The sequence below is a fragment of the Prenolepis imparis genome, unplaced genomic scaffold, assembly GCF_030444845.1.
Source record: "Prenolepis imparis isolate NDT839.2.m4 unplaced genomic scaffold, iyPreImpa1.0 SCAF_9, whole genome shotgun sequence".
Taxonomy (NCBI): domain Eukaryota; kingdom Metazoa; phylum Arthropoda; class Insecta; order Hymenoptera; family Formicidae; genus Prenolepis; species Prenolepis imparis.
Window position 1 is genome coordinate 4265449 of NW_028141167.1, and position 25243 is coordinate 4290691.

At 37.4% G+C, this 25243-nt stretch overlaps 1 protein-coding gene across 3 annotated transcripts in view; it reads right to left on the reverse strand.

The window, feature by feature from the left end:
- Positions 1-20948: 20948 nt before the first annotated feature.
- Positions 20949-25243, reverse strand: part of Trim9 (E3 ubiquitin-protein ligase Trim9) — a 92169-nt gene continuing 87874 nt past the window's right edge. The window contains exon 9 of one of the 3 annotated variants that reach the window (XM_083045443.1): positions 20949-24284. In XM_083045443.1, the coding sequence (XP_082901569.1) occupies positions 23956-24284 (329 nt within the window). In that variant the 3' untranslated portion in view covers positions 20949-23955. Of the gene's footprint in view, positions 24329-25243 lie in introns of all 3 variants that reach the window. The other 2 variants (XM_083045444.1, XM_083045445.1) reach the window with 2 other exon arrangements.

Sequence of the window (25243 nt, forward strand, 5' to 3'; positions counted from 1 at the left end):
TGGTCGGCGCTCGGGCGAGTTTTAAAGCAGTTCGTCTCGAAGCTCGTCAATCTTTCGCGTGGAAAAAACGTACGCGTTTTTCTCAGGCACCCATATAATTGCCAATTTTATTCCACAAAAGAATATATACGAGTTCAAATAAAAAAAAATTTGTAATCAAACTTAATCGATGCCTGACTTAATCGAGTTTCATTACTTTTGCAGAGAATATTATAATTTTTATTAAACGTATCGTAATAAAGTATCGTTGTAAAAGAGCTTCGCTGGAATTAAGAAGAGAAGAGATTCGTCGCTGAAGATAATGCCGGGTTGTTGCGACTTGAAGCCTTCATCTCTTTATATTTTATATAAAACGTACATCCCGAGCGCGCGAGAAGACCCATTTCCATAAACTGCGCCCTCCCTCTAAAACCCGCGGCTGTGACAATAAATCAGATTACCCGAACATTTCGCACGTCGTACACCACCGTGAAATCCGCGCGAGGTGGTGCGCCATGGCTCGCGAGAGAGCAAATGATCGTGAACCGGCAAAAAGAGGATCCAAAAGTACGGGAACGAAGATCGTGGGAGCGCGAGTTATTTCGACGGAACGAGTTGTCGTTAAATGACGAAAGCAATTTTGCCTCGTTTATTTAACGTTTACAGACGACCTTCTTCCCATGTAATTTGAGTGTACGACAATAGTAATAAAAATCATCACGATCGTATATATAAAATATATACAGAGAGATATAGAGATATTTAATGGTATACATAACAATATAAAAATACGATTCTTCTTCCATTCCCTTCTCAATAAATTTATATGAGAACTGTAAGTCTCTATAAATATTTTTTAAGCATTTACTGTTATTATCTCTTCATATATGTTATTTTTTATTAATAATATTAATCAAAAATTGTAGAAAAATAGATGAGGAAAGTCTAGAGTCAGACATTCCTTTTTAACGCGACGATTTTAATTATCCGCGCCAAAGTCGATAGATTTCGATAAATCGCGGAAACACGGAGCTTTGCGACAGACAGTCACGAAATGAACGGTGATGCTCGGGACAGTGGTACTAACTACTAAAATCAGTCTGTATACCGTACGGGAAGTATTCGAGCGCATCCAATTTTATAAACTGCTCCGCCGTTCGTAATGATAAATCAGATTACGGGGGACGTTTTGCACGCCGTAAAACGAGAAACGACACGATGCGCCCGCGGGTCGTGACAGCAAAAATGATCGTATCGCGGATATAACGAAAAACAAGCAGCGAGAGAGATGCGAATCACCGAAAATCAAGAGAGAGAGAGAAAGTCGGCGCGGCGCACAATTAATCAGGCTCGTCCTCGACCAGTTATTATCGCCGTTATTATGCGTAAATTATGCAAAATACTTTGCATAATTTCGGGAGTTATTTACAATCGGTTACATCGTAGAATCAACCGAGCGAGCCCGCATATACTCATACATATTCATATTTTATTCATCGTACGTGTCATCGTGTTAATTTTCGAGTCATCTATTTTTCTATTTATTTTTTGCAAAAATTCTAGGCGTGAACTTTTCAGCCCGATCATTTTCACGACGAATTTCAGGATTTCTCTGCTCTCACCGGAGAAAGAATAAACGCGGAGAGAGGAGAGAAATTTTACCGCGGCGAGATCATTGGCATTAATGTCACCGGCACTTGACATTATCCGCATTGTCGCATGGCTAATGGAACAGTGTATAGAAGTCACGAGTGACGACGGGGGATGTATTATCTAACCGGGATATTTGCGCGCCGAGTACAGTTTCATAAACTGCATGGCCGGTCGCGGTCATAAATCAGACAACCCGAATGCAACAGAATGCGCTGCCCGTGGTGATAAACGCACGATGCGTCGCGGGAATAAATGATAATAACTGCTAGGAGAAAAGAGAAATGAAAGGAACGTTGAGAGCAATAATAAGCGCAGTCGGATAATAACGTCAAACTGATGGGGCAATGATGTAGATTAATAATTACGAATACACTAATAATAAAGAATATAAAGACAAATATGTATGTAACTGTAAGATTGAAAAATCAAGAGTGTATAAAATTATATCTTATTGTATATGATAGAATAAAATTGAAAAATTAAATTAAACGAACATATTTTTTTCAACACGACAAAACGTCATTCATATATTATTATAATGATGAATCAAGCGCAGCGTGACAGAACATGAGGGAATAATTTTCCGCTAACCTTTCGGTGCGATAATTAAACGTGATTAATTGTGATAATTAGCGATTATAACACGAGATAATCGCATTAATTAAATATGCTCGCTCTATGCGAAATTTATAGGGTAGTATACAATTCGCCTATTTAGACTTAACGTAATCGCCCGTTTTGGAATTTTAACGACGTTTGGCGAAATTTATTTCGTCCGCGCGCGCAAACTGAATTTCCGAGCTAACTATCGAATCTGTTTTCATGTAAACGACGTTCATCATTCCGCGAGATGCAATTCACGAAATAGTTAAGCTATAGACGTAGGCAAATTGCGCAAACGATCGTCACGAACTTATATATACCATGGAACGAATTATGCAAAGCGCGTTATTCTCATGCGCCCACAATGTTTCATATTCGGACGACAATAAATCAGATTATAGCAAGAGACCTTGCACGCCGCGTCGAGCCCTATTTAGCTCATGCATATGGCGAGCTATATACGCGCATTTTTCCGCACAAATATCACTAGATCCCTTTCATAAAGGCCCTTTCTAAAAGCGCGGTCTTATTTCGCGGGACGGCTAATGAATATAAACCTGCGCGCGAATAAAAATCGTAAGGGGCTCCCCATAAATCTTCGTTACGATATGTAAATCTGCCAAACGCACAAAGTGCATACGAAAAAATGTATTTCGAACAAGGCAACAGTTCGTCCACGAGTGAAATTTTTACTCCACTTTTGAGTTGACGCGTCAGCTGAATTAGGGATTGAATTCCTTTATCCTTGTAATGAGCTTACGAAGAGAGCGGAAGATATATGCGATAAATTCGCGACGGTATAATTGTGCGTATTACGTTAAAGATAAAACGTTTTTACGATGTAATAAACGCGCTTGATTAAACTCGGGCGAAATAACTAGGCGACGTTAATATATAATAATAATATATCTAACGATAATAATTAAATATAAATCGGTAATAGATAGGCTATTCGAGCCGTACGCGGATGTCGGTGCGTCGATTCTAACGAAAATTAATTTTTCGTTGGAATTAACTAATTGTGCACGGGCCACACATTTTGCTTGGTACACCGCCAAGACTTTATTACGGAACAATCTCAATTCGAGATTTTTAATTCCGAAGATCCCCTCTGTCCCCCCTAAAGAAATGTAGGCGAGAAAAATATAGATCCGAAAGTCGCTGAATCGGGAATCGAATCCGAGACCTTTCGCTTGCCGGGCGACTGCTCTCACCATCTGAGCTATTCAGACCCTTCGACTCTATACTTTTTCTCTGCCTTGATAAATAACTATTTGTAAATAACGCCTTTTTCAGATAATAATTATATACGTAATATTATAATGCGATTTACGAGCGATGAATGCAAGTTTCAACGTTGATGTAGGAGCGTTATGTCAGGCGTGCATTCGCGAGAATGCAATTTCACGACTGTCTGACCGGCCACCGTGATAAATTAGATCGCTCGCTCGCTCCGGGTATACGTATGTATATAGCTCTGGCGAAAAACGTGATGCAACTGCCAAGGAAGTAATGCATAAAAGCCACGTAATTAAAACTAATTTCGCGCAAGTATGTCGAGCGAGGATAAATGATATCGAGTTTTATACGCCAGCTGGATATATATGTATGTGATAACGTTCAAACAGAGACGTTTTGGAATACGAATATATAAACCGTGATGTGACGTTACAACAATAGTTACGTAATCATAGGCGGCTAACTACGTTTAGGTGAACTTGACGTGCATAGCAAACTTGTGTGTGTAAAGCATTCCCGAACACTCCCATTGGGTCGAGTCTCATTTCAACTGACCGGCCAACTGTTTGCGGTGATAATTCAAGTTTCGCGAAGGTCGACACGAGGGTTTACACACTTCGCGATTCTTGGTGAACAAGTTTTATAGTGTATATTATATAATACTCTGTAATTTTAACAATTTCACCGACTCAAGATTATTCATATTATTAATTATAATATTAATTATATATATAATTAATATTATAATTAACAATATATGTATATTATATATTATATATAATAATATATATATATAATTAATATTATAATTAATAATATATATAATTAATATTATAATTAATAATATAATTAATATTGTTTGACTCAATGAAATTATCATATATAAAAGTCTCGAATATAATAATATTCGAATTTCAAAGATAATAATCGAATCGATAACTCTTGAATCGTGCTTCTCTCTGTAAAAATACCTAAGCGTGCATTAGCCCTTGCGGGGGCGTCTGAAAATATATAGCATTTGCTCTTTTTGCATGCAATAAACATTTATCACCGGTAAAATCGTAAATAGTAGCGGCATCTGATGACGGCATGTTAGCGTGTCAGAAAAGAAGAAAGTTGCTTCTTATCATCACCGTTTATTACCACAATTATCGTTATCTGCACATTACGGCAGGAAGAGACCGAGGGGTTGGATTATAAAGTAGCCCATCGCGCATGCACGTAGTTCCATAAAGTATCGGCCGCCATGGACGATAAATCAGAATTTATACCGAGCACGAATACCTCACGTGCATCTCCTGTTGAATGTTAAAACGCGAACGCGTTTCCTCTCTTAATTTTCGGCAAAAAGAAAAAAGATGTTATATAACGAGGAAAAAATCATTCTGCTTTTTCTATTTTCTCTTTAAAAAATTCTTTTATTACTTCGATATATTTTATTGTTTATATAGATATATATTTTGTCCGTTATTATATTTTATCATAATTATTAATAATTATAAATAAATTTGTGTAGCTAATATATATATATATACTGTATCTCTTTGTGTATGCAAATGTTACGAAGATTCAACTGTTAGAAAAAGCAAATGTAATTTTATTATATCGTGTTTGCATACCGTTCATCAATTTGTATCGTTAGCGTTTGCAAGATTTAATTTCAGTAGTTCAATGATAAAGTCCAACAGAGAGAATATGCGCTGTGTCTATCAATCCTTCACAGTTGAAAAATTTGTGTTAAATTTAACAAATATCACCTGTCCCAAACGGTCCACAGAAATTTTTGTGTTAATTTAACATAATACGGATATGTTAATGGTGACACGAATATTGTGTTAATATTTTAGCATAAAATAAATGCAAACTTCAAATAAACTTAAAATAAATTTTGTGTAAAATTAACATAGTTTTAATGTAAAAATTAACTAAAAAAATTGTTAATTTTACATTTTATCACCCCCACTTATATTATAAAGTAAAATTAACATTTTTTTTCTGTAAATTTTAACAGATAAATCTTGTCACTAATAATACGGAACATATTTATTGTGTAAAATTAAAAATAGATATACATTGTGTTATTTTTACACTTTTTTTTAGTTGTTTTAATAATTTAACATTTGAGTCCAATTAACATAACAGCAATATGTTAAATTAACGCATGAATGTGTTAAATATTTAACACAAAAATTTTAACGGGGACCGTTTTTAACAAGAAAACACAAATTTTCCAACTGTGTTTAATTGCGACAAATAAGAGCTAGCAAGCTTTGTAGTTGTACGTGCCGCGTATGCAAGACTATGCATTTGATTGAATCGCAGATTGGCAGTTATGGTTATTGTTTGTCTTTTGATTAATCTTCGATATAGCCCGAGAGAAAATATTCGATGATCATGCTTAGCTTACTTTATACAATACATATTCTGTTAATAAAACTGCTATTTTTTACTTTTTAGTTGATAGTGTAAAATATAGAAACACCAAAAATTCATAAATTTATATATTCGAACAAAGAAGAAAAAGAAGAGGCAAATATTTTTCCTCGCTTTTTGTCAATTTTTTTTCTTATATTATATTACCACAATATAAATTTCTATTACTGCGCATGAGAAGAACATTCTCCAGAAGTATAATCATAAAAAAATATCCGAATAATTAGAATTAATATTGTTTCACATTATTTAAATGAAATAAACATACATTCGCATCAACAAGAAATTAATAGACACTAGGCAAAATTTTGCACAAGATGATCCTACTCGATATTCGTCGGTTTTTTTCAAAGAATTCATCCTGCGTTTTCACAGTAAAAATTATCCACCTTTTCCTCTATTTCTATATGTTTTCTTTTAAAACACTCTATTCATTCTTTCTTCTATTTCTATTTTTTTCAAATCAATTATTTTGAAAAGCTTTTAAAGAGCAATTTTCTTCACATATATTAAACTTTTCATCCGCGAAATGTTTGCTACTGCTTGCGATGCAGTAACAAATTTATAATACATTATCAAGACTGTGAGAACAATCACACGCGGTGTGCGGTCAGGGCTTAATTTAATACCCTAGAAACGTTGTGACATTGATAACGAATTAAAGGGAATTAGCGTGTAAATTAAATATCGATTGTTCGCGATGCTTTACGACTTTACAAAATGCAACGATAAATATACAGCGTGTATGTTCAAGGCTTAAAAAGGTCAACAGTTGGCCCAGTTGTAGAATTCTTTTAATTAAAGCTGATATCTTGTAAAGCAAAAAAATAAAAATAAAATATTTTACGATAAAAAATAATTATTATAATAAAATAATATATCTTGGCATATATAGATATTAATTTGTTCATACTTTAAATATATGATATAACTTATAAAACTGCATCATAATTACTTACTTTTGTTTTGCATACAAATATAAACACACACATATATATATATATATATACATATATGTAATAAATTTATCTTAATATAAATCTAATATAATAATATTTAGTAATGTAAAAAAATACATTTAACCTTTTAATAACTATATTTATCTTTTTAATTAATAAATTATTAAGACTAAATCTGTATAAGAATTGGTAATTGGGAAGGGTGTCTCAATCATTCTGACGCCAACTGTACGTACATGGATGTACGTTTGCAACAGGATGGCGCGGCAGACGAAGAAGAGAGCGGAATCTGGTACAAGAAGGGAGTAGACTCCAATTACGACGTTTAGGGATGGCTGGGCGAAAGCACGAGGCGGTAACCGTGGAGGACGGCAACCCCAAGGGCCCCGAGGCTATTCCCGATTTTCAGATAGAAGGGGATAGGAAGCCGGGGCAGGCAGCAGTCACCTTGCTCGTTCCCGTAGCCGAGCAGTGAAGGGCTCGTTAGATTTCCCTGTTCGCTTACATCCACGTTTTATCCGCGTATCAGTACGAGCCGCTCCTTTTTACCTCTCAGCCACCGGCTTCGTTTTGCATCCCGCTAATATAACGCGAATCTCGCTACGCGGTCGTATCTTTAGAAAGACATACGTACCATTATTCTTATCTGCCCCCGAGTCATATCAGTATCCGATGTTCTCGATTTATGTATCCGAACTTGATTTAAAAAAAAATTTGAAAATTGTGATAATTTCAATTTTTAGAAATTAGCTATAAAATTGTTGCATTATAATAACTGATTATAAAATATATAAGTTATAAATAATTGTTGTGAAAATTATAGTGGGAAATTAGATCTCTGAGCTAGCATAATAATATATAACGCATTGTACGCTTATATAAAAATCTTGGGAATATATATTACTGAAGAATTGTATAAAACCTTCCGACAGTCCGTAAAAACACGGGGCCTGATTGATTTCTGCACAATTTCCGACATCCGCGTTTCATCTCGTGTATGCTTAATTATATTCCCAGTTTCCGTTGTTGAAATGGACAAAGAGAAGAATCGAAATGGAAAGGGACGATAGATTTTCCATCGGTCCGGCAAAATCGATAGACCTAGCAATAGCAGATATTATTTCACGCTTTATCCCGCTATCTCGTGTTTTGCATGTAAAACGAAGAGTGTGCGCGAAAGCGCGTTGTCGCGTCGTTTATATACGAAGCGATCTCCGCCATTATTTTGCATATGGACCTGCCCCTATCATCAATATACATATTTCTTCCTCGTCGATATTACACTGTGGAATTACCCGATTCTCGAGTCCGTATTTCTCGTCTCACTCGATTTAAGGATAAGATGACGGACGTGGAAGGGAATCGCGTCGGAGGATCTCGACGGTGCATCGTCGTCAACTGACGAAGATGCTGGGCGAACAAGAGACCTTCTCGGTATCATCTTGGCGGAACACGGTCTCGCTAAATTCTGCCACTCGTTTAAATTTGCATTATCCGATCGTCGGCACGGCTTCGCCATTCTCTGCTCTCGTTTTCGTTCGTCGTCCGCGGATCGATCGCACGTGATTAAGATAAAGATTCGCGCAAGCCTATGGAGATGCCGGTCATAATCAGCTTTCGCAAAGGCGAAAAGTCGATCGGCGAAACGTGACAGTTTGACGCATTTATTATATATATATATATATATATATATATATATATATATATTATTCTTGAATTCTAGAATCGGAACGAGATCTTAAACTTAAGACTTCTACTATTCTGAAGAGAGAAATATTGCTAATCGATACGTCATCACGATACTTGCGTATACCTTTTCTTTTCATTTTGCGTCGAAATAATTTTTTAATAATATTATATTTTAACGAGTCTTTTTCATATTAGATTTAATTTAATTTACATTACAGGTAATGCATTTTTTGCTCGAAATTAATTTGTGCGCACGTCCGATGCAGCGAGCGTTCCGGGGACAGATCACTCACGTTTATTAAATAATATTTTAAAAAACATAATTATGCCTCACACATACATTTGCAGCTCTTCCCATCTGATTTCGACGTCGCTGTCACACGTCACATGAGAAGCAGTAAATTCATGGATGATAATTAAACAGATTTGTCGGCGCACTGCTCTTTACGCATTAATGAACATCGTTACTTTCATCGAATCACCATTCCTCGTCCAGCCATTTATCTCTCGTCTCGGCGCAGAGACTCTACGCGAAATAAAGTTATTACGTCTCCGTGTTTTTTATCCCCCTGCGCTTTTTATCCCTCCCCGTCCATTTTCTGTGTCTGCGAGCCGCATTCTCGATCTCTGCGAGCATCTCGTTATTATTCGCATGTCGGCCCGCGGACTTTTTATCTCTCTTTTCGCGGAGTTCAGCGATGTATCCTACTTACTTGCCTTGTGCTGTGTTCCTCGTAGCAGAAAGCATCTTAGCGTCTTATTGCTCCGTCCCGATGCCTATGTACTCTCCCCTTTTATCCTCCTCCGTGTATACCTTTCAATAAGAACAGCACCGATGCGGCTGAAATTATATTACGCTTCGAGATGAAAAACGATGGAGAAGATGCGAAAGTTGGAGAAGAATGCAGCGAGCTAAATTATGCGCAACACGAGTCTGGATAGATATTTTTATTTTTCTCTTTTTATATTTCTCGGAAAAATCACGTTCCCACGACAGAGAGAATTATATGCTACTTAATAATAAAGACGTTGCAGGAGATTATCAATTGATACTGTTATAATATAATCATAAAAATGTCGCGCGAAATGATATCGAATCATTATCAATTCAATTGGGTGCAAATGTGTCTGTTGTAGAATCTGTTAATCTAATTTTCTTGACATTTTATATTGATACCTCACTATTGAGAGATATAATTCTATTTGAAAATATTCTCTCATTCTCCTTCTTTCTTTAGTTCATTATTATGTTTCCACTTTCTTCCTCTTTTTCCCTAGATTATTCCGTAATTTTCTAATCATAAAGATCAAAACGGACGAGAATGAATTTATTCCGCAGATTCCCATTAATGATGCGCGACCACTAATTTGTGACAGCAAAGAGAGAGAGAGAGAGAGAAAGAAGAAAAACAAGTCGCGAATATTCAATCCTTCAATGTTTCCCATTAATTTTCCTCATTACATCGCATTCATGTTAGTTATCTCTACATAGTTATTCAATCATACTTTTTTAATCATAATGTCATGATCCTCCTCTTCGCTTCTTCTTCATTTATTTTTACGACGTATGCAAATAAAGATATTATATTATATAATTAAGTTACGGTGATTAAAAAAGAAAATCTGGCTTTATAAAATTTTTACATACATCATGATCCGATATATCAATAATTGATTAAATTGCTGATAGACTATATTGTAGAATTAATTTCTATTGCGTGTCTTTTTTATATTAAATCTGTAATGCTTTCTGTTACACAAATTTGAATTGAAAATGAAGCTCGCTTCTCGATAATTGCTAGGGGAATATAATGTCTGTCACTGCAGGAGGCTGTGTAACTTTTGCACAAATGGCCCTTTCTCTAGCAAGTGTAATACAAACCTGCAATAACAGTAAACTATTAATGAAATGTATTTATGCGGGGAAATAACGGCCCTATCCGTCGTAATAGCGGATGTACGTTGACATTATACTGTTTGCTCGTTAATTAGTTAAATGCATATGCCGAACTTTCGCGAGCGATCGCGCATTCAGCGTTCAAAATATGAAAGCGTTGGTACGGCAAATTACGATGACAGTTTATTAACGCCACCGCAATTAACAAATCGCGGGTGACAGCTTGGGAAAGCAGTGAATTTCCTACCTACCTACCTACCTTTCAACAATGATAAAAATGTCGCCCGCATAATTATAATAATTAGAATAATCTCTCTTTAATTATTCCTATTATATGTTAATATATGTGTACCAAAAAATAAGAGAGTTCTCTTTTCTTCAGAAATATCTTCTGCGATAAAACGTCGCGATATTATATACCGTCTAAAAATATTTTTAAGAGATGGCACATTTTCTCATACCGAGTCTCTTACCGTGCCAGAAGGCCATGTAAACTTTTTGCCGTTTCTTTCCGGCGTTAGTCGCCATTTCCCTTGACACTTTCCTTCCGCGGTCGAGAACTCTTCGTTTCTATTGCGAGGGAGACGTAACGACGATTATTTTATGAGTTCTCGTTAGCGTAAAATTGTCTCGAGAATAAGCTTACAGATAATTACGTCAAATAATGCGACATCATTGATAATAAGATCTACTTGCTATTTATAATTCCGTACTTCTTTATAAATTTCCAACAGTAATAAATACTTAAATTGTAAATTATAAAAAGATGGTAAAGTCAATATTATTATATATAACAACTTGGAATAAATTGAGGGTGATATTACGTTTAGCGGGTTGTTTAATAATAGATTGTTATTGATTTGATCTTATTAGATGAGTGTTGCGTTAAAATTTATACACTTTATTCCATCATCGTCACGTTAATGTAACATCAAATATTTTTATGTGAATTTCAAATGGAGCAATAACGTAATGATCGTCACAAGAAAGCCGACATTTAAAATTTATGTAAAAATATTTGACGTTTCTTGACAGTGACGTTATGTATAGTCGATCTTTATTCATCTGCATGGCAGACATATTCCGCAAGGGAATCATACATTAGAATTTATCTTAATCGCGACGTAAATTGAATTATAGTGCACATTGAGAAATTTAACACATGTACCATGTCTCTAATGCATCATAAGAGATTAGCCTTCACGAAAGAATATGATGTATCACTCAATGTTTTTAGATGTTACCAGTATCTTTATCTTAACAAGTGAAAATTAATGAAAATGTTATATTCGCGAAGAAACGTCGAAAAATAATTTTATAGACGTTTATAATATTTTTTTAAATTATCGATACAATTTTCCACATAATAATGAAATAATTTATTTTATCAAAAATCTATTTATTTTTCTGTAGTCTATATATACCTCAAATAAAGATATGTCACTAACATTTAAATTCGCACTTTTATAACAGTTCTATATCTATAAAAGAAATTGTTCACGTATATATCCTATACATACGTGGTGAGATGTAGGACAGCTTATGAAATGAAATATGTGCGTTTGGGAACTACAAATTTTCTCGAAAACTGCTGCCTGTACCTTAGTGGGTTAAGCTTAATGAAATGAAAACGTATATTACAAGGATAATGGCCCAGCGCCACTGTGTTATGTATGTACTATAAGCTCGATGTTATGTTTCTAAGAGATATAATCAATGTATATATGTATTACTAATTCCAAGTAATCTTAATCCGGCACAGAATAAATAATGATTCTTGCGTCGCGTATTATATTATTCATACGCGTAATCCACTTTCGTATATACATATAGATACCGCGCAATAACAAAGCGTATTTTCTTAACAGAAAATATCAACGGCTATGTCTCCTGTATATGATTGTATACATTCACAGATTTTCTATTATTATTTCTCTTCTTTATAATAAAACAAATTTATTTTTCATTATAAAAATAAAAATTTAATATTTATGAAACTCAATACAAAATTCGATACAATATTAAAATTTGTTAATTTTGGGTGTGTGAAGTTGGCACCCCTATGTTATGCTATCATAATTCTGTTAAGAGTTCTGAGTCATTTAGAACCATAGGAAGAGTTCTTGATAATTTTTAGAAATAGTTCCGGTCATTACGATAACGAAAATCAGTTTCAAAAAATAGGGGTGCCAACTTCACATTTTTTTACACATCGAGTTCTAATAGTTTTGAGCAGAGTTTTAAGGTTCTTTTAATTCTAAAATATCTTCGATATTGAAAGTATGTTTTTTTTATCTCTATAAAAATTGCAAAACTCTTTCAAAAAATAATCAGGAACTATGTATATAACTATTAAACAATTTAAATTTACTCACCTCACGGTTGCTCCTTTGTTGCCCGATGCCTCCCCGGGCCTCCTTCTCGTACAAGTTTCGAAACATTTGCGTTACTTTTTTTCGTTCGCGACGCGCGGCGACGCCCGGGTTTCAGCTATCGCGATTACGATATTGGTATGTGCGACGCGATCGGATTTATACGATAATTAACCACCAAAGACGCGTCGCGAACGAAAAAAAGTAACGCAAATGTTTCGAAACTTGTACGAGGAGGAGGCCCGGGGAGGCATCGGGCAACAAAGGAGCAACCGTGAGGTGAGTAAATTTAAATTGTTTAATAGTTTTATAGTTCCTGATTATTTTTTGAAGGAGTTTTGCAATTTTTATAGAGATAAAAAAACATACTTTCAATATCGAAGATATTTTTAAAATATCAAGTTCTGGGGAAAGACGTTAGAGTTCTGAATCGTACTCGATAAGACAAGAAAAAACGTGAAAACCGCATAGCTCTATCTATTATAGTTTCGAAGAGATTGATTTTTTTAAATTAATACACTTTTACGAAACAGGGGTGCCAACTTCACACACCCGTTAATTATAGATCTTTTTTTCATGTTTATCTCGCCCCTTCAAAGCGGCAAAATATTGTTTGCGGAGAAATTATTGCTTCAATCAGTTCCAAGCGGCGCGAAACAACGATTAAATACACAGCTGGCAAACATCGACAAATCTAAATTTGCAAAGCGCGCGCGCGACGAAACGTCTTCAAGAAACAATAGCGCACCCGGGTTGACTCGGGCGAGCCAACTCGGATGATTCGAGTCGGCGAGTTGCAATTGACACGAGGGCCACTTTGGTAATGAACTTACGGTGAAACATGCTGATTAACCGGAACAGAACAATCGCCCGACTGGCGAACCGGAACAGAGAGAATGGCGACGGCTCTTTGTCCCGCGCGCTATATAATTGTGTAGTTCAGTTGCGAACGCGCCGAGTTCGCCATTCCATCGCAAACACCGATGACGCGACAGCGTTTAAGGAAAGTTATTTACTCAGTGGCCGCGACGCGGGGGGCTCCAATGTTTGCCTTTTGCATATTTATTATTTATACGCGGATCTACATCCCCGGTAGTAAAACCCCAGCGGTGGAGCTCCAAGATGTGGGAAAGCGTTCCCCGGGGGTGAGTGCTTTTTTTTGCATAACGAGACATTTTAGAAACTCGCGGTTCGCGCTTTCGTGGCTCCGAAGGGAAGTTGTCCCGCACAAAGGACGACCGTTTTTCCGTCGTGTGTCCCGGGAGGACGTTAAAGTTTCCGCAAAAAAAAAAAAAAAAAAAAAAAAATATATATATATATACATACAATACATAGAAGAACTCCGCTCAGGAGTGATGCTTCTTTTCGCGACACTTTACAAAGTCTGAAACACACTTTTCGTGCCCCAATCAAAAATATCCCTTATACGCGTCCCATCTAAGAGAACCTCGGAGAGAACTGAGGGAACTTCACACATACTCTCGGTGTAATATTCCCAGGATATTACGAGGATAGTTCTTTTTTAGTCAAGAATAATGTCTTGTTTCGCGTTATTTCAGAACGTCTTTATTTTCTCCCAAAAAAATTCTTTTTATAAAACAAAACGTGTTTTATCTTCAAATCGATACCTACATGATTTTTTAACAATCAATTGCAATGAAGCCGAAATGAGAATTATATGAAATCGATAGATAAATTCCCGCGTTAGACTATAATTAAATTGGAAATCCGGGAATAAAATTTCCGCTTCCGAATGAATTCATTTAATTACGTGATGCGCTTCGCGCGTCAAACAAAACGATTTTGCTGAAATTAATTTTAATCAATATCGTTTCATTATTCCTTTCTTTTAATCCGTTCCACTGACTTTTTCATAAAGAGATATACTATAAGAAAACTAGCGTTTGTTCTACAAACACTATCAAATTCTTCTCTTTTCATTAAAATTTCTTGGTATTATCAAACCTTTTTCGTGAGAATAAGATTATACGTATATAGCGACTTCGCAATTATCCTGAGAATAAAGTTTCCTGAACATGGCTTTAGTACGTGCAAAATTAAAGTGGAAACACACCTTGTATGCAGTGAGAAAGAAGCAGCCGTGTTATTTCGCAGCCGATGCCGATCTGGACTTTCTACGCCGAAAGGGACGAGATGTAACGTACTCGTTCGTGAAATCTCGGTTCTTTTTCTTCGACGTATTGCACTCTCGACGAAGTTTATTGGGGATTTGGCGGCCGAGCTAAGTTCCTCCTCTTGTTCTCTCTATCGGAAGCTGCCGAGGAGAGGAGAGTTTCGAGTACAACGCGGCCGGGGGTAGTTTAAGCCGTAGCATCGATTTCTCCATTTGCGCTTTTGATACGGTCACTACGCGAATCCGACGCCGTCTGGCCATTTGTAACCCTATCCCTGCAACATACACCCGCGCGTTCGGCGCGCGTATATCTCGTATTCGATCGCGTAATTACGAACTTCAAAACGTATTGCTTGTCAGATCGCGAGGAGAATTTATCGCGTATAAAATACCGCGCCAGAGACCGCAGCAAATGATTCCGGCTGATAAATAAGGAACACATACCGGCTCTAACAATTCCAGATTCTCCAAACCTACGTGATTATTCAACAATTTTTAATTTATTAAAAGAAAATTCTTTAAAAAAAAAAAAAAGATTTTATCTCCAAATTGTGTTGATATATGATTTTTTGACATTCTGTTGCGATGAAATCAAAATGAGATATATACGAAATCAATCAATAAATAAATAAATATTGTTCGCCGAAACGTTTACTTTTGGTAACGTGATTACACATTAAAAAATTATAGTGATTTTCAACAATTATAGTAACTTTACAGAATTAAGAGATTTAGTCAAAATATTTAACGGAGCGTTGCGAATATTAAAAACATCTGATTTTTAACAAAAGTACCGCATTATAATTATAGCGCGCGTCGCGTCACATTGTTAATCTTTTTCGTTTTAACAACCTTCCTCTCTCTCTCTCTCTCTCTCTCTCCTGTGTATGTACACCGGGGTGGAGTGAGGAATGGCCCGAAAAGCGTCGGATTTAATCCGCGTGTACGTGTAAACGATTAAATAAGATTTACCGGCGATGCGGTCGAAAAATCATTCGGGTCGTTGCACGCACCGCGCCGACAAAATATCGAAGCTTTTAATTGAAAACGCATGTTACCCGTGTGTTTTTCCGAGGATTTTCCGGGGATTCCGGAATAATAACGCGGCTCATCGGCGCCCGATAATTATTTCGCACTCGACCCGGTTATCGGGCACGAAAATTCGCGCTAATTCCGCGAGCGTGGACTCTCTCGCTCTCTCTATCCACAAATGACGCTCGCTTCGTTGGTCGGCGCCTCGTTAACCCGGAAATTGCGTTTCGAAACACCGTGCCTCTAATCCCTCTCCTGCCGGAACGACAATTGTCGACGGCGAAGGAAGGAAGGGTTAATCTAATGGTTCTCGATCCCCGAACACAGAAGGCGTAATTGTAATCAGGCGTCCAGTATCGGCAAACACTTCTAATCGCGATTCTTCAGAAATTCCGTTCGCGTACTTGATAAAAGGGTGAATCGTCGAGTTCGGGAAAAATATCGATTTTAGTTCGTCTTATCTTATCGCTTCTTCATCTTCATCGATTAATTTGTATTTTTGCGAGAAAATAATCAATATAAATAAATAATAAAAAATAAATATTTTAATTTTATAAATTTCAAAAAATATCTTTTAATTTCCTGAAAATTTCTATTTTTAGAGATGACTGGTCATTGTACCAAGATTTTAATTATGATTTTAATTCTCGTTGTAACTGTGTGAAATTCTATTAAATGCGCAGAAGCTCAAGCAAGTATTTCAAAAGTTTCTTGATTTTTATATATTTTAAGAATATTGTAATTTTTATCGGAAATGCACACACACCGTTATTCTGAAAAATTTTTGACGGAAGCATATTTCACAAACTTACAACCTCTCTTTTTCCGCAAAGGATGTTACATCTCCTTGTCAGTACAGCGATATGATCTCGATATATATTATTCACTGTGAGACGAAAATTCTCAAGAAACGATGTAATGTCATGAAAGATACTTGAATAATTGAAGTCACAGACGTCCGGGAAGTTTCGAGTCCACGACATTAATGTAGCGCACTTAGACCTCGCTGATGATGTCGCACACGCACGGATATCCATCGAGATACTTGGCGACTTTGTGAAGCTTAAAAGCTACCGTGAATTCGGCATCGCGTCGCCGTCGAAGAGCTTCTCCCGTCGCTGGCTTATTTAAATTTTCATAGTCCTAACTGCAGTAAAAATACTTTCTTATTAACGGCTCAACTCTTGAAGATATGTACCCGGTCTCCGCGGATCGATACCGCTCGAGTACTTATTTATGAGCGTAATGCTGAATTATTGCGAGATTCGCTTAAAAGTCAGTTTACGAGCTTAAGTCTGCGCGGTAGCGGTATCATAAAAATATCGTAAGTTTACGAAAACAGTTAGGGGAAGAAAACTTTACGTCGTGATATAATTGTTATACGTATTACGATAATTGACGTCACGATATTGATTAATAACCTAGAGGTTATAAAGTTATATAAAATAATCTATAATTATCAAATATCAATATAAAAATATATAATAACATAATTTATAATATATATAAATTTTTTATTCAATTAACATTTAAAGTTATAAATATAATTTATAATTATAAATATTAAATTAAAATATCACGTGTGCGTAAATACGCATTTCACAACACATTTTCTGACGTGCATTAATACTTCGCCATCGAAATAAAGAGATACTTTAATAATTATTTGAAATTTAAATTATTAATAGCGCGATAAAATTTTTTATAAAGCTTCAACCATTCGTAATTAATGTGTACGAAGCAATTAAACAGAAATAAATATGCGGTTTCTTCGATAGTTCTTCGGTAAATAAAACTCGCGCATACGCTCGACTTCAAAGCAATTCGGTCTTTATTTAAAAAACAATCGTATTAGAAGAAGTCCCTCGGTCCAACTCTAACGAACCCCTCGAAAGGTCTCTCCGCATCTTTTCTCTCTCCTTCTTTTTTTTAATAGACTCGCCGATGGAGAGCTACGCACGGCTACGCGATTAGAGGCGACCCTTCTGTACGCCTCGGCGATCACGCACGTATTACGGCAGTCCTGCTTAATCTCGCAAGGATAAATAAGAAATCGAGCGCGGACGAGGAGAAACAGGTCGCGAACAGGGGCTCGACGACGTGTCCCGGTTTTCTCCTCGTCCTGGACCGAAACGAGCGTCACGTTTCCGCGTCTCGACCATCCCGGGAATTCGGACCATTACCAGCCGGAGATAGCGCACGGACCGCGAAAAAGGACGCTGGATTTACGGACTACGACCCGGCAGATGGCCGGCCCCTTTTTTTTCTCCCCTTATTCGCTCGGCGACCTGCCGTGAACAGAACTGAGCGGAAATACGCGTTTCCCTTGTTTTTACCGTTGTCGTTTGTACATGTTGGATTACCGCTTGCAGGAACTATGTAAATGGTTTGAGAGAGTCCTGTTAATTTTATGAGCTTGACTCGGCGACGCGCAAACATAATAGAGAAAATTATTTATTAGGAAATAGAGTTCATTTTCGTTTCGTTCGCGAAAGAGACAATTTTCTCGAAAATTGCAGTAAGATAATAATGACAGATTATTTTTCATTCGCGTATCTACAAACAAAAATTCGAGAAATTCTTTCATCCATTCATTTTTTTCAATTCTTGCATAATTTACAGACTTTCTTTTTAATTTCACGAGATGTTTCTGATTGAATTATCATTAAGCTACTGATAACTTGTACGATACAATAGTTTATTGTATCTGAAATAACTCGATAATTTAAAATAAGGCTACAAAGAATTTTATAATTAGAGGCAAAAGTGGAAAAGTTTAACCTGTATACGTAATTTATATCGCGATAGAGATAATAAAGTGCTGAAATTTCACCAACATCTCACGCAATCCCTTTAAATCCGTGCGAAACAGTACGGGATTACACGATGGCAGCATTTAACAGGGTATATTTTTCGTCGTTACATAAATGTGTACTACTGTTACAACACATACACAACTGCCGATTCTTCCCGCAACTAACTTTTAAGCTCAAAAGCTGCAATATACTTTTTTCAAGGAGGGTGAAAAGAGCGAAACTTCTATACTTTGAGACCCTTATTGCATTATTATCAACGAGCGAACAGAATACATGAACTTACCACTTTTTGTCTAGAACTCGATGTCCTTCCGTAACGTGGCTTGCATCAAATCCTTGTGAAAGATTACGGTAAAATTATTTGTAACAATCTTTGAGAGTGCATTCTGTCATCGGGTTTTCTTTTGAAAAAAAAATTCGATCGAATGCAATCTTTCGCGTAACTTGTGAAAATTTTCAATACAATTTTAAATATCTCTCTTCGGAATTACTTTTTAAATTTCTTTGAAAATAAAATACATTTTAAATTAACTTAAAGTAAATGTAAGTTTTTCGTTATTTATTTATCACCTCTTTGATCAACCTTCAATTTATTATATTTTTTTAATCTTTAAAGTTATATATAATTCCATCTTAATGCACAGATTGCTTGGTTTAAATTTTCGCGAAGAGAATCTCGGCTCGTACTTTGCCAAGAATTATGCTCCCAAACTTTGTTCTTTGCGAAATATTCTGCACGCACAGATGGACAGTCGAATAACGATGTACAAAGGATTAACTGTTAATCACGTTCGCGTAAAGTACCGGCTTGTTTTTATCGAACTCTCTTCCTTTACCCTTCCCTAGGGAACAGACGATCCTAATAGTAACAATATTCTCGAAGCGCCTCTTTCGCTCACGACACTCAATGCTTCTTTTTCTTTCCTCTAATCCGAGTTACACCCACGACCATCTTTCTTCCCAATAGCCCCGCCGGCTGTAATTTGTGGGGGACAAGAACTTCCCAGAGAGGCATTGAACAACTTTTATAATGTTTTTTGCGCGTCGTAAACTGGTGTGATACTTTACCTTCTTCTTATATTACCGCTTTTCTGAAGATTATATGAGTGCGGAAAAAAAGTAAGCAAGGAATTATCCTTTCCGACGTTGTGCGCGATGTGTCAAGTGCTCTAAACTCTAAACAAAAAATATATGAAAAAATATATATTTTTAAAATATTATAACTTTAGAAAATAATAATAGTATATATAATATGTACCAAAAAAGTTGGAAAAAAATTTCTTATATAAAACATTCCATCTCAAATAATAATCTCCTTGTATGTATCCTTTACATGCTTACTAAATTAATTTCTTAAAAAACTGAATTGCATTTTACTCCAACTTTTCCGTACCTTCAAGCGCTTTTCGAGTTATTGTATAGGAAATAGACATCACGAAAATATCGGGGCATTTCCACGACTTCATCTAAACAGAAAAGCGCCATTGGCGACAGAGGGAATGCCATCGTGACAGTTGTTAGCTTGTATCGACGAAACGACGAGCAAAAAAAAAGGCGGAAATCGATTAGACCTAAGCGCGAACGCGCAACGTCCTTCCTCCAATCTCCGAATCGAATCAAGCGCCGTGCTTGAACGAACTTACGGCAAAGGCGATATAAAATAACGCCCGAAGGGGAAAAATGATCCGCAGCCGCAGCCGCGACGGCTAATTGCATTCGTTAAAGAGGCCCGCCCAGACCACGTTGGTACTTTCTCCGGGACATACAAGCTCTCTTCCTCCCTTCTCTCCCTCGTTCACTTTCTCGTACCACTCGTCGCCCCTTGCTTCTTCTTTTTTTTTCTCCATCCCCAACGGACTACGCTCTCCCCGGTCTTTTCCTCCGCCGTTCGGCCTCTCGTTGCAATTTGCGCAACGGCGGCAGAACTTCCTGAAGAGATGTTGCGAAAGTTTCGGATCAAATGAGCGAAAAACGGGAGGAAAAGAAGGGGAAAAGCGGCAGAAGACCAGCGCGATGAATTATGGACATCATCGCGGGGATCTCTTGATCTCTCTTCCTCGAAATCTCAAAACTCCAAGTTCGATTTTACGAGAGAAATATATATTTTAATTATACATAATTATATATTAAGTATATTATATATAATTATATATATAATGGATCGAAAATGTGTATTATTATTTTGTTTAATATTAATAATATATTATGTTAAAAGAGAGATAATATGCATACTACTTTTCAGCAAAATATCTCCTATATAGGGGATCTCCACCTTAATTCACCACGAGAGGGGAAGAGGTCGGATGGGGAGAATCGAGGGATCATCCAAGTATGGCACGTCGTGCGGGCGTTTTCGTTGCGTTTTATTGATCCGATATAGTCGTAAATGGTACAATCGGCAAATTCAATCGGCGGTACAATCGATATAGTCATATATATATGTATATATATATATATATACACTTATATACACATGGCGCCAATAGGCGCGCGCGCAGCAGCGAACGCAATGCCCGGCGCGGAATAACGCTTCCGGGTTATCGTTACATCGGGATGTAACGAGAAAATCGAGCGCGTTCTGTACTCCTGACCGTCGAGATACAAAGTCGTAAAAAAAGGACCAGTGCGAAACCGTAGACGCGAATGCGGTAGAACTTGGGAGAAGGAGGAAGGACGACAGAATAAGGGTGGACAAACAGAGGGGAGAGAAATGTCGCGATCAGGGGGTCTCTATCGAAGACTAGAAAACGTATACTCGATTCGTATGTTATTGTACACTAAAGCCGCGGCAGCATTGTGCTTTATAACGCCTTACCTATCTATACGCTTTTAATGGAGCTTAACGCCTACAAAACGCGATTACACTTATACTTGTGTATGTGTGTGTTCGATATGGATAATGGGTGCGATCGAGCGATCTCTGCGTGTATCGATCGCGCGAGCAGGATGAGGAACCGTATTCGGTCAGCGTATTCCTTGGGGATTCCCCTAGGAAATTCGTCTCGCGCTATTTGTTTGAATATAAACGGGCTCCGCGAGAAATGACAATTCAACAGGTTTATAGAAACTTGAGCGAGAAGATTTCGGCGAAGGAGGCGCACCATCATGAAGCTTTTTGGATCCGGCTTGTTCGGGAAACTAAAACTTAGACTCGAAACTCTGGTTTCGTTCGTACGATCAATAATCGCGCTAAACCAGAGACCATCGGGATAATATTTCAATCGCGACGCGGACATTTAAAATGTACAAGACGGTATAAAATCACTCGTAGAGAATAAAAAACTATTTTATTTTGAAGACTTAATGAGACTGAAGTAATTTGCGCACACGTCACGCAATCCATAAATAATACCTTCCGTCAGGAGATCAAGAGAGCCGAGATAAGTTCCCTCCGCTCGAAGATCAGTACATTTTCTATTTATATCGCGCGCTATATATATATATATAAAAGCGAAGCGAAGAAAATATTTTTTCCTATATACGTTTCCCGAATACATTTATTCGTTCATCTCGAAAGATTAACCTCGACGGAGACTTCGCAGAGATACTTCTGCGATCGATCAACTAACTCGTTGACTCTCCGACGCTACAATCTAGAAAGGTATGTATTGGTCGGAGAAATTACCGGATACTTAACCGGAAACTGCAAGAATTGACCCTTGGAAGCAAGGAAACGTCCATTAGCAAATAGCCAAGTATCGTCGCCGACAAACTTTGTCGAGGGCAGTGTTTGAGTAGAAGCGATCAATCGGTCGGGTTCGAGAGATCGCGTCGAGAGAGCCGAAGAGACACCCCGAATAAGTGAAAGGAAACTCTCTTTGCGAAATTCGTCGATGGAGGAAGAAACGTGAGTATCGTCTCGCTCACCGGCCTCTCTCCATGAAATGCGACGATTCACTTGGAACTTCTTACTTCGGGGAGTAAAGTCGAGACTTTAGGGTGCGCGAAGAGTATCTTGAAGGGCAGAAGGCATCGAGAAGGACGTCGAGTAGCCTTCTCATCCGCAGTTTGCATCAAGTAACCGGTAAAGAAACTCGACGATCGATCCCATCGCTCAATGTTTGCCGCAGTTTTTGTCGATCGCGTAATCAACTCTTTCATCACCTACCTTTATACAGCGCCGAATTATCTTGCTAATCTCTCTCTCTCGAGGAACTCATCGTTTTCTCGCCTTGCGTAATCATCGTATGGCGCAAAAGGTATAAGAATATTTTTATAAACAAATTTTTATATCTCTCATAAATAATTTAATTTTACGAAGAAAAAATTGAATTGAAAGATCGAAACGGAATTCAGATCGAGGACTTAATTTCGATGCTGAAACGATTAACGAGCGCGCATTGAGCTTTTGAAAGAACGCTGACGAGGAAACGGAGAATAATCGGTTAGATAATTATCTTTATATAGGATGGGAAAATAATCTCGATTTTAATTAGAGTTTCGATTCTAAGTTTCAATTTTTCAAACAAACCGGATACGAAAAGCTTCACGCTGAGAGTCTCTCTCGTCGAAATCTCTTTCCGCCAAAGTTTTTATAAACCTGTTGAATTGTCATTTCTCGCGGACCTCGTTTATATTCAGACAAGAAGCAAGAATTCGAATTTCACTCAGATTAACACTCTCAGGGACAATATACATTTCTGAATCATACACATAAAATATCAAAAACTCTTATTTCTAATAAATCGGATATGACATAAAATGTACTCGCTGTACTCGCAAAATACATTTTCGAATAGTTGCAAAAGTATCGCAAAGTATTCGGAGGGAATATCGCGTGTGTCCCGAGTCCCCGAGAAAATCAAACCGCTCTCTCGCGTGTTTTCGCCGCGCAATTTCGAAAAAATGTCATGGTCCACGTCGATGTCGCGGAGACGATATATATCTCGGAGCGATTTCGGGCGCATCGAACCGAGCGAGATGATAGAAAATCGAAACTACTTACGAGCAATTTTTTTCACACATTTAGGCATTCATCAGAGCTTCTTCTCTCTGCTCGTCAATTAACGTCGACCGGGCTCTCCTCGACAATCTTCTCCAGCAGCTGGCCCGACTCAAAGTCCCTGCACCTGTCGCCGGTGCAGACGGTCGAGCCTAAGGGCGAGCCGATTTCCTGCGGCAGGCCTTTCTTCAAGACGTTGAGATACCCCTAGCTCTGAACTATATCGCTCACGTACTCCTCGTGGAGCGCGAGCAAGTGACGCGGCACGTCCAGGGCGGTGTGGAGGGTTACGGTGACGCCGCGATTAAGGCTTATCGCCGGATAGAAGACGCCGTAGAGATCGCGAAATGCGACACCGCCCTGCGGCTGATCGTTAACGAAGAAGCGCAGGGTGTGCGTGGTGTCAAGGTCGAGGAGGACGCCGACGGTCGAGCCCTGCTGGACGCCACCCTCGGTGCGCTGCGCGTGACCGCCCCCGTGCATGAACCACGATCGTTGTCGGTCTATGTACATGCTCCAGCCCTTGTCGTCCTTACCTGCGAACAAGATGATTCGCCAAATTGCGCCCGCCGATTTCCAGCTTCGAGGGAAAGAGAATGAGTTGTTCGAGTTGCGTAAATGGCAGGGTAAATGTCAGACTGTTAGGAGCAAAGATTATGGACCGAGAATGTGCGGGAGAATATATTTCGAATGAAAATTAAACATATTTACGTAATAAATTATTTTTCTCCTACTGGATTATATAAATGTGTTAATATATGAAATAATAATCATTATCAATATTCATCTGTATGTTAATCCAAATTCTGTGAAATATGTAGTTTACAGATTCAGAAATAAATATTGTAAATATTTCCTCGTTAGACTTTGCGTAATCAGATTGAAAATAATTATTTCTCTCGCATTGTGTATGTGAGCAGTATAAATATGATGCTTTGAGAATATTTAAATATTTAAATTTTATACATATAATATATAATATAATATATCAATAGAGAATAATATGAATTTCTTATATAAATATATAATATTTATATTTTTCTACTCGTTCGAAATAATTGGAATAAAGCAAATCATTATTATTAATTTTACATCGTTAATGCGGAGGATATTTTAGAAAAATCGCAAGAGACGTTGTTCCTATCCCATACATTTTCGTCAAGTTTAATAGGCTAAGCGCGGTCCTCGGTTTTCATCAGCGCTAAGAGCATTGACCTGGTTCCACGTGTCCAAGGATTAAAGTATCCTTCTCTCTTAGTATGCTGCACAAACCGCGCGCTTTCCGATCCCGATCGAAATTTCTCGGCCGTCGTTTCGCCTTCATCCAGAACTACATATATAAGAGATAAAAAAATACAGGGAAAACAAGGTACATACGTCTCTCGCTTCCGAATTTCCGAGCAAATCAGGGATGTCCGGGGTGGTGCATGAATATTTCATCGACCTTGGATAAACCGTACGACCTTCCTCTCCTTTTCCGAAAAAGGAGAAAGAT